The sequence below is a fragment of the Haliaeetus leucocephalus genome, unplaced genomic scaffold (genome assembly GCF_000737465.1).
Source record: "Haliaeetus leucocephalus isolate CR32 unplaced genomic scaffold, Haliaeetus_leucocephalus-4.0 Scaffold217, whole genome shotgun sequence".
Taxonomy (NCBI): domain Eukaryota; kingdom Metazoa; phylum Chordata; class Aves; order Accipitriformes; family Accipitridae; genus Haliaeetus; species Haliaeetus leucocephalus.
This window is the reverse complement of record NW_010972653.1, coordinates 8,806,425-8,817,002: the sequence shown is the minus strand read 5'-3', so window position 1 is coordinate 8,817,002 and position 10,578 is coordinate 8,806,425. Positions and strand designations below refer to the sequence as shown.

At 40.5% G+C, this 10,578-nt stretch overlaps 2 protein-coding genes across 2 annotated transcripts in view; both read right to left on the bottom strand.

The window, feature by feature from the left end:
- ADI1 (acireductone dioxygenase 1) overlaps positions 1-1,708 on the bottom strand; it is an 8,303-nt gene extending 6,595 nt beyond the window's left edge. Inside the window, exons 1-2 of the mRNA XM_010566754.1 lie at positions 1,700-1,708; positions 352-441 (exon numbers count right to left, since the gene is read on the bottom strand). Of these exons, the coding sequence (XP_010565056.1) occupies positions 352-441; positions 1,700-1,708 (99 nt within the window). The remainder of the gene's footprint in view (positions 1-351; positions 442-1,699) is intronic.
- An 835-nt stretch (positions 1,709-2,543) lies between these two features.
- Positions 2,544-10,578, bottom strand: part of RNASEH1 (ribonuclease H1) — a 14,056-nt gene continuing 6,021 nt past the window's right edge. Inside the window, exons 2-7 of the mRNA XM_010566753.1 lie at positions 10,092-10,286; positions 9,405-9,504; positions 8,852-8,906; positions 7,650-7,734; positions 4,948-5,072; positions 2,544-2,786 (exon numbers count right to left, since the gene is read on the bottom strand). Coding sequence (XP_010565055.1) covers positions 2,700-2,786; positions 4,948-5,072; positions 7,650-7,734; positions 8,852-8,906; positions 9,405-9,504; positions 10,092-10,286 — 647 coding nt within the window. The 3' untranslated portion in view covers positions 2,544-2,699. The remainder of the gene's footprint in view (positions 2,787-4,947; positions 5,073-7,649; positions 7,735-8,851; positions 8,907-9,404; positions 9,505-10,091; positions 10,287-10,578) is intronic.

The following is a 10,578-nucleotide window of genomic DNA, read 5'->3' as shown; positions in this document are numbered from 1 at the left end:
CAGACGGGCCGAGGAGGGCGCACCGCGCAGCAGGCACCGCCGCGATGTGAGCGCACAGCTCTAGGCCGAGCGGTCTGCCCGAGGGAGAGCTGCCAGGGCGAGCCAGGGCTTCTCCCCCGCCCCAGCCCTCCTGGGTAACCGACCGCTGGTCGCGGCGCCCCTGGCGCCTAACCTCTGGTCGGCCCGGCAGTAGCGCTCCGGCTGCATTTACCGCTCAGCCTCCGCCTCGAAGGCCTGCATTGCAACCCCACAATATGCAGAAATAAATTAGGAGGAAAAAAGGAGGAAATTAGAGCGGGAAGACGCGCTGCCCAGGAAGCTTGTGTTGTCTCCACCCCTGGAGATACTCACCCCCCGGGCGGCCTGCTCCGGCTGACCCGCTAGAGCTGGGGTGAGCGAGGTGCACTCCAGGTCCTCTCCAGCCTCCACGGCCCTGCGATTCTATACGGGAAATAAACCAACAGCCAGCTAAACACAACGCTGGAGAAACAACTGGAAAAGAAACAATCCCTCCTTAAACGTTTTTCTTCCTAAAAAGGGAATTTTATACTTACCAAAATGTCTTAACCACTATTTATCAGATTCTTAGAAATGCTACCAGATCCCCTGAACGTATAGTATCCATGTATGAGCGCTACTGGTTATCGATTCTGGATAAAATTTAATTGCAAGTCCCATAACATTACAGGTAAGCTGGTCCAATGCTGGTGTTGTCCACATTTTCAGAAGGACATAAAAATCCAGCCAGAAGTTCAATGCCTATCCACTGAATGTCTCAGCTGCTAAGTGCCAATACCCTCCTCAGGTTTTAGCTCCCTGGAAAGAATGACTCAGACAGCAACATGCTCTCCAAGTCCTTGAGCACCTTTAAGTCCCGTTGAGAAGTATTATTTGTCTTCCACCCCTTAATCAGCCTTAATCTTGTAACTTCCCTCTCAGCTTTCTTTTGTCCTGAATTTCCAGAGTAAGAATGATAAACATTGGTATCGAATTAACACAAAACTCTTTCCTATCAGATTTCCTATTATAAACTACCTATTAGATTCAGGTAGTAAAGCTGCTTAAATTCAGTATTACACTGATGCTATGACTTACCCACCACTATCTACACTTTTTTTTTTTTTTCCCCAAAGCTGCTGCTTCAAAAAATACACATTTCCATACAGTAATTAGGATCTACATGTTTAACTGGAGAGGTACAATAGGCAGATTATCAGAACCCTCCTCAGTATGTTGTTGGTCACACTGTTCTGCCTCAGCTAGAGATTTGATCGGGGATGATGGAGTGTTCCCCTTCAAGCCAAACTTCTAAACTAAACAGCTAATTGTGTGCGTATATACAAAAGAAGCAGAGGGGAAGATCTAACCAGTGCACTACCCTACCCCTAGATGAGCTTTACTGTGCACTTTTGGAGGAGAGAAAACAACTAAAGCAACCTCACTTATCTATCAGCTACTAGCTAGCCAGCTTCCTCATTCTCTCACAATTCATGTGACTCTAAATACATAAGAGCTCATACTTTGCCTCAGTAAAGATACAACAACACACGAGAACTATTAAGAAATCAACCTTCAGCAGCTCTAGCATTCTGTATAGCAATTAACAACTACAAAAAAAAAATGCAGTGACTTCTAGCTTAAGCCCTACTATTCAATAGTATGAAGGTACCTTACAAAGAAATTGATAAAGATAACATACGAAACCCATTTGCTCTTCCCATATAGATGCAGGGAAAATAAAACCATGTTGATTACTGGCAATTACTCTCTTAAATTAAGTGCACATTAGCCATTCCATTAATCTCATCATTGACTGGAAAAAATGAAGTCAGACAATTCACATCCGGACAATCTGGAGAAACTGATCATCTTCTAGTTCCATTTCAGATAAAAAGGCCAATTATTACCTTTGGGACAACACTAAAGAGGAACTAACAATGCTAATGAGAACCAGCATGCATTAAAAAATTACTTCATGGAAACAGGAAGCCAGAAACAAAGAGCTTGGACATGAAGCAACTGGAGAGAGGAGAACAGTAAAAATTCATTGTTCAAGTTTTCTTGTGACCTGGCTTTTTAGTTTGTTCACACTACCTTGCAAAATAAGTAAAATTATAAAGAAATCGACAGATGCTTTAAATGATGATATTGTGAGGCACAGGCGAGTGTTACAAGCCCATCTGTAGAGCAGCTATAGCTAGTACCAGAATGCCAAAGAACATTAATGGACATCTCTGTGTTAGGTCACTGACCTCTTACCAAACCAACCAACCCCAAAGTCCCCCTGCCCCCAACTATTTTGGGCTGTTAATATATACCTCTGTACAAAAAAATTAATTTATTTTACTAAGAGGAAAACACAGAATGCTTAGGATAAAGTTTCAACATTTCTTCTTCAGAAGTCTGTCTTTACAGTGAATTCAGAAGTCTACAAGACAGCTAAAAACACTGACTGCAGCCCTTCAGTAAAATGGAAAAAAGCAAACACTCTGTATCATCAACTAAATATTGACTTGACTGTAAAACAAATGCTATAGAAGATGTGAGGTTTTTCTCCCCAGAAGTTGGTACATGTTTAACACTTCAGGCCAGAAAGAAGTACAGTTCAAAGTTCAACTCTGAAACAATTACAGCAGTTCAAGCTGTCACTGTGATGTTGTCCTTTTCCTCCCACTGCAACAGTCTCTAGTCCCAGTACATCAGGACTTCTGTTTAGTAGCTCCTTCTCTTGCCAGTCTATCAGCTTCTTCGTTTCCTTGGAAGCCAGCATGACCAGGAACATGCATCTGTTAGGACAAAAGTATAGAAGCGTTAGATATGCAAGAAATCAAGAAAAAAAAAGTACATACATGAAATTTGATCATGCAACACCCTTTCATTCACAGTACAGTAACACCTCCTTAGAGGCCCTCTCCTCACATTTAGTCCTTACGTGTTCTTCCCAGGAATGTTCATAGTCTCCCTTCCTCTAGGGAAGTCTTGCCAAATTGTGAAAATCATCTTTATGGTAAGTAGTGAGCTGGATAAGGACCACCTAACCTAGCCTTTAAGAAATGCAGACAACAGCTCCGACTCAAAATTCCCACCTTCAGAGAAGAGAGAAAAACCTATCTGCATTCAGTGCTTAAACCAAGTTAATCTTTACCCAGAAAGCCAGAGACCTCTATGCCACTAACAGCCTCGGTGGTTACAGCACTCACTTCGGATACAGAAATGGGGCATGAAAAGAATCTCCCAATTTTCAGATGTCTTAACTATCCATCCTTCAATTAGGAACTGAAAACACTTTCAGCCTTAAGCCCATCCTTGTCAGAAGTAGGGGTGGAGGAGTGGGGGCGAGGAAGGAGAGGAAGAAAATCAAGCTTGCTATTTGACAAGATCTGAGAGGGGACAAGCATGAAGTGTGTGCGACATAGTATCAGGTTTACATGGCAAGGTTTTGGTACCAGGTGCGGGGCTGCAGGAGTGGCCTCTGTGAGACGAGGCCAGGGGCTGCCCCCACATTGGAGAGAGCCAGTTCCTGACGGCTCCAAAATGGACCCACTGCAGGACACAGCTGAGCCCAACAGCAAAACTGGTGCTGCCTCTGCGATAATGTATTTAAAAGGTGAAAATGCTGCAGAGCAGCTGGACAGAGGAGTGAGAATATGTGAGAGAAACAGCCCTGAAGACCCCCAGGTCAGTGCAGAAGGAGGGGGAAGAGGTGCTCCAGGCGCCGAAGCAGATTCCCCTGCAGCCCGTGGGAAAGACCATGGTGAGGCAGGCTGTGCCCCTGCAGCCCAGGCAGGTCCACGGTGGAGCAGATCTCCACCTGCAGCCCGGGGAGGGCCCCGCACTGGAGCGGGCAGATTACTAAAATAAAGTGTATGCATACATTGCTCCTCCTGAAATAAAAATCTTCCCAAGTTTAAGAAATTCAGGTGTAAGAAGGGTGCATAAAGAACAGTATTTTTTTTCATTACGTAAAATACTCTAAGGACAGCTGAACTTCGGTCTTAGTTTTAAATTTTTACACTTTCTTCTCCTCAATAGACAATAGGAGTAGTTATATAAAAATCTAGTCAGCCTTTAAACTGGAGTTGCCAACTCTGGAACACAGAACACCATGAACAGAAGAATATCTGCGATAGATTTCCCATAGAAAAAGTGCACGTTAAAGATCTACGTCATCCTGTTTTCTACGGAGTAAAGAGAGAAGCCCATAAATATGCCATTAGCAGCCACAAAGTCAATGATACAGAATACTTCTAGAATCAGTAGTCTTATGCCACAAGTAGAATAAAATCTAGGAGGAGGAGAGGGAAGATATCCCCTACAATGTTTAGCACTGATGCTAGAGGTTACAGAAAAATGTATTTTACCAGGAATACCTGCATAGAAGTTATTTTACTTCTTTACTGGAGAGCGAAACAATTTAAAACTTAAGAATGGGTATTTTAAAGACCCTTCTATGCCCAGTTTTCTTAGAAAAACCACAGCTAAGGTACAGTTAGTTTATTTGGGGGTTACACTCTCTCAGTTTTCCCAGTTTAAAGACAATCATGTGATTGAGTTACACCAAGGAACCAGCATCTTAAGAGTTCTGAAAAGCAAATCCAGAAACTCAGCTATGACTCAAAAAGTCACAGTTACGTTTTAAGCTTAGATTTCCAGGAATAGAAATTTTATCTACTAACAGTGCTAACAAACTAAAAATAATTATTGCAGGCATTTTCTAAGTAGTAACAAGAGACAGAAAACAAACATGAACATGCATTTTAATAAATGAAATACTGGTTCCAAGAGCCTCAGTTATGCTGCTTAAACAAGCAGCTTCACTGTATTTATGGTTTTACTTATGGATGTACAATATTATGCTCTATAAAATTCTCAGTTATGGTCATACTTTTAAGTTTTTACAAGAAGCATGTTTAAGATGTCATTAAGAATAAGAAATGAGGTGCTTACCCACTGAATTTCTATGCCTTTTGATAGATTATCAAGTCTTTCAAAATCTTCTTTATTTATTACACTTCCTCCTGAACTTGTTCTCCAGCCATTTGTTTTCCAGTTGTCAACCCAGCTCGTAATACCTATGCAAACAAAGCATTACCATAAAAATGCTATTAAAGAAGCCAACAAGGATAAGACAGAGCAAACAGCCTTTTAACAAGACATTAATGCCACACAAAGTCTCAGGCAAAGACACCAGATATAGGAGATATTCTTGTTTGGTTCTCCACTACTGTCTTTCAGGATCCTATTTTTCCATTATTACTTGTATTACCTGACCATGTTTTCCCAAACAGATATTTAACTTAAAGACTACAATTTTATATATGCATTACACATAAAATTACGACATGAACTTCAATAAACTGAAGCTAAGGATTTGCTTGATGGTACAGTAAGCTAGAACAAATCTACCACTTTGTTTTGAGAAACTAAGGAGATATACATGCATAGAGAAAAAACAGCCAGCCAGCTGTCTCATGACTTCTGCACACTGAACAGAATCCTTCAGAGAAGGACCACAAAAGCAGATTTCTACAGAACAAGATTTAACATTCTGGCTATTCCTTGCTGGCCAGAAAATTTACTGTATTACTTCTTAAATAAGGATCTTTTTTTTTTTTTTTTTCCTCTTTTTTTAATACCTTGCTGCTCTTGACAATGTAAGACATCCTTACTGCTTTCATGATGAACAGACCCGAACCAAACAGAGAATCACCAATCTTGCACACAAAACCCCCTAAAAACCCAAACCAAATCACACCACATCCATTTGTACTTAACTGCAAGCCTCCTCCTCTGCTATTTTAAAAAATAACTCCTAGACACATTTACAAAATAACTTTGGCTAAACAAGAGTGGAACCTGCACCTCAGTGACCCAAAATGCAAGAGCAAACTGCAAGGAAGAACAGAGAGACTAAGACATTGCACGTGAAGATTCTTCTTTTCCTCCCTCATGCTTAAGTCTCGTACCCAAGTTTTACAGGAATTTTATCTGACACAGCAACTTTTCCTCCTTCATAGCACCAGTTACACAGACAAGATGGTATACACTTTTCTCTCACAAAGAAAAGAATTGCAAAGATGTTTCTTTGCTCCTTAATGCTTTGAATTTGCTTCTTGCAACAAATTATGCACTTGGATTCTATTGATCAGCATGCAACACCCAGTCCTGAAGAGCAGAGACTTCCTTTTACTCTTCCTTTTTTCAGAATGCTTCTAACAGAGACTAAAAAAATGCACCACCACCAAGAAAAAAACAAACAAAACAAATCACTACACCCACACACATTCTGCTCCTATAGGAAATGCTGTATCTCATCTTTTGGGGAAAACAAGCTACTCAAATGAGAGATCTGTGAGATGATCTTAAGGAAGAAGCAATGGAAAATTCCTTTGTTTCTTAACATTTACTGTCCCTTCCTCAACTTACAAGCTAGAATCAGGAGGACAGAGCACAAGCCCTTGACACTTTCGACTTCTCGACAGAACCTCTTTCACGCACATTGAAGCTAACAGCATCTGAAACAAGCAGCAAGTGACAGCTCCAGCAACTCCTTCCTTGACTAGCAGTCACTTGTTCCTACTCAGTAGCTTTCTGTCCTTTCTAGGGTATTGCTACTCAAGGTGACATCAGAGTTTTTCAAGGTTAAGTTCTGCTTTACTTCTAAGCATGAGCCACCTGAAAAAGGAAAAAACTGACACTCTTCTCTTGTACTCCTCTACTTTCAGCAATCGGGGCGGCGGGGGGGGAGGGCTTCTAGAAAGCAGAATGACTTATTTGGAAGAAAAGTTAGACAGAATTTTAACATACCAACCATTTATTTGCTTTATTAGTAACAAGCAATGAAACAGATGATTACCTCCAGCATTACCGCTCAAGTATAGGAAGTTATGCTAAGAACAAGATACTCACATTCCCCCCCATCTCTCCCCCCAAAAAAACAAAGTGTGAAAGCGCAACATTTAATTTTCCATCAAAAGTTGCAGTGTTTTTGTTTAATGAGAAAAAACAAAAACTCCAAAGTGATCTAGAAACAGCAAACACATGTACTCCCTTTATAAAAATGTGAAATACAAAGAAAAAAATACTTATGCAGTTCCAAATTATCACAGGAGTAAAATCTGAAGATCTCGGGGAGAGAGGAAAAAGTTTTATTCAGGAATCATCTTACTGCCCGCTTCATATGGCATTTATAGGGAATAAAATTAAATTTTCCAAATCTTTGGATGAAGGTAAAACTTTAAATACATATTCTGAGCACATACCATCTCTGGCTAGTCTTCTAGTGTAGCCTGAAAGCTTGAAAATGTAGTCTACACGTAAAAAGCAAGGAAACTTGAATGTGCTTCACATGTACGTATTAAGAAAGCCTCTCCAATCCAAGCAAAACAAACCAAAATACCTACAGGGTTACTACACCAACTTCTGAGCAGATCGTTGAGAGTATACATGAACAACATTTTTTCTAGACTGTGTCATACTGAATGCCTTAAGACAAAAATGCTGGTTTTCCCCAAGAGTACTGAAATAAGTTATGAATTCTCGTCCTTATATCCCTCTCCCCAGGACTCAGTATGTTCTGTGCACCTTATGTAATGAAACAGTGTGCAGTGTGTCTTAAAGAATCAGGAAAACTAAAATAATTAACTTACCATTAATAGTGAACTTGCTATCAGTGTAGATAATTAGTTTCTTGATGTTTTGACTCTTTGCTTGCTCTATTGCTTTGCAGGCTGCCTTAAGAACATTTCAATAGAATCACAGTTCAGAACATGATTTTGAACACATGCAATTAAAATACCAGCAAAGTACTTGATGCTAACACTGAACTACAAATATTACAGTAATGTCTCCATCAATGAGTATCAACATGCTTTAGAGCAGAGGTTCTCAAAATTATGCATGAAGACGACCACTTAATGAATCAGGCAAACAGGAAGCTGCTTAAGTTTCACTAGCAAAAAAACCCCAAAACATTCTGATGTTCAACTCTACTGAAGGAGTAGCTCTCTGCCCAATCTTCTACCAAAGCCTCTATCAACCACACACCAGGTTTTAGGCCTTTTCTCCACAACTTTGAGGAGGAAGGATTCATACCAGTTCCAACAGTCTGGAACCCCTAGAAGGGTTTTATTAAGGTTTTTTGGTGCTATGCAATATAATAAGAGCAAGAAGTGGCTGGGTCTGAATGTAAAACTGAAAATCTCTTTAGTGACAAGTTTCACCCCTGGCACACCACCATCACCTCTGCTTGTCCCTCACTAAAATGAGGCCTCTGTGGTATTTAAGCAGATCAATTCCCCATTTCAGTTCATCTCCAAACACACAGTGCAGGATAGCAGCATAACAGAATTAAGAAGAGGTGAGGAGGGAAGACTAAATCTGCTGTTGCCAATGGAAGTTTATTTCAGAAGTAACAGAATTTACTCCTGAGAGCCTAGAATTGTTTATTTATCTAAGGAATATGATACTCTGATCCTATCACAGCAAGGAGCCGATTGTCCTTTTAACCGCTACTCTGCGGCCCTCACTCCAAGGTCTGAGATGCATGCATTAAAAATGCAAAGGATACTCTACAGATTTGAGAACCAGGCTTTCCTAAAACAAGGCTGTTTTAAATAGCTGTGCTTGGCCTGATGATATTTGGGAATTCTCAAGGTGAATTACCTTGTTCAAAACCAAGAGAGATCAATAAAACTTGAAGAGAATGATTTGTTTCAAGTCATAACTCCTGATATTTTGTGTACTTCCCTCACAGCTCCGTAACCAGTTTCTGAAGGCCAGAGTTGAAATAGTCATGAGCGTGCTACTGCAGTCTAATGGGCAGAAGCATTTTATGACATTTACTACTTACATGTATTTCTGCTCTTTGATTAGTCTGCCGTCCAGGAAGTCTTTCACTGGTATTTCTGTGTCCATGGAATGAATAGTAGATTAGTAACCCCAAATATTCAGAATGGTGTATAATGACTGCGCATTAGAAAAATAAATACAAGAGAGCTACCTTTCTTTTTATAAAGGAGGATGAACAGATATTCTAGCTCTAACTTCCACCTGCATAGTCCAACCTGCATATACGGAGGACCTGCCAACAATATGCAATTACATTTGCTGTCTTCTGTGCACACCTACACCTATTTTAAAACTTTCTGCATTACTTGAATTATAGCTTCAGCCCTTAAAAATATTATTTCCAGTTGATTTTCTCCACATTCTTATCTCCCAGAGAAGCTGATTCCTCTTTCCCCCTCAGTAACTCACTAGTCTCATAGCACTGTCATTAGGAGTCTCAACAGCAGGGTTTCATATTCAAAGGAGGCTGATATTGTAAATCACACAAAGCAAACAGTAATATACTAAAGTAAAATAAAAATAAAAAAAAAAAAAGAATCCATCCAGCTACTTACAAAGGATGGCCTGGTCCCCAGTAGACACCTATTCCAGCACGTGCCCTATTACGGCCATTACCTGAGCAACAACCATCTGTGTAAACGACTGCAAAGTCACCTACAAAAGAATTACCAAAAGCAGAAGTTCAAGCACTCCTTCAAGGATGTAGACTCTTTAAGCAAAAAGAAATGTCTGCCAGCAGATTAATTCCCAAAACTTCCCTCCCCAGACAGCCCTTCAAAAAGTTAACTACAGAAGCCATGTAAATTAGTAATGCAGAACAGAAGTCCCACTGCAGCTTCACACCCTCGCTGGAGTCAAATCCGTCAGCCTCAAGAAGCACCTTTGCCCCAAGTTCCATATTTTCACTACAGCTCCTGTCTTCTTTAGTCATCCTTACAACTTCCCAGCTACATCTATATATTTAAATATAGTCTGCGATTCAGACACACATAAAATCCCACCTATAACAATCAGATTAAGCAATACGTTGACACCAGTTAAAGCCAATTAAAATTACACTGAAAGACAACGTGAACAAATATATCATGGCTCACATATCCATTTTAAAACAAAACAAAGTTACGCCGGGCCTGACGCTGCCATACACAAACCTCCCCAAAAGCTTTCTAATAATTACACTTGTTACTTATGAAAGAGTGCAGAGAACTGAAAAGAATTACAGGAATAATGAAAGACCTCACCCATATATGAAAATTTATCTTGACTGACTGTAGGCACTGAGTATACTTCATCGTGTTTTACACGCTTTGCAAACTGTTCTTCATTTGTAGACTGTTCATACGGCCTTTTGCATGTATTGCAACACGAGATGTTTATTTCTGGTCCCTCTCTCTGGCTACCATTTTCCTGTGTTACAGCCGGAGGACTGTGTGACCCTTCCAAGAAGGAATGAAAAAAAAAAAAAAAGAGAAAGAGTTCAACTCCATACAAGACCAGGTTTTATTTGAAATGACCGCTTCTAGAGACAACCGCTGTTATCACCTATTAGCAATACTAGTCTGTTAACCGACACCATCCCAAGCTGCTACGCAAAAATTATGACACAGCAGTCATTCCTGATCCTAGGTCAAGCCGGAGAGGAGACACGCACGTAGCGGCCCATAAAAGGGACACGGAACAAGCAGTGCTCCCCAAGCACCTACAGAAATACTTGCGTCGCACCCACCC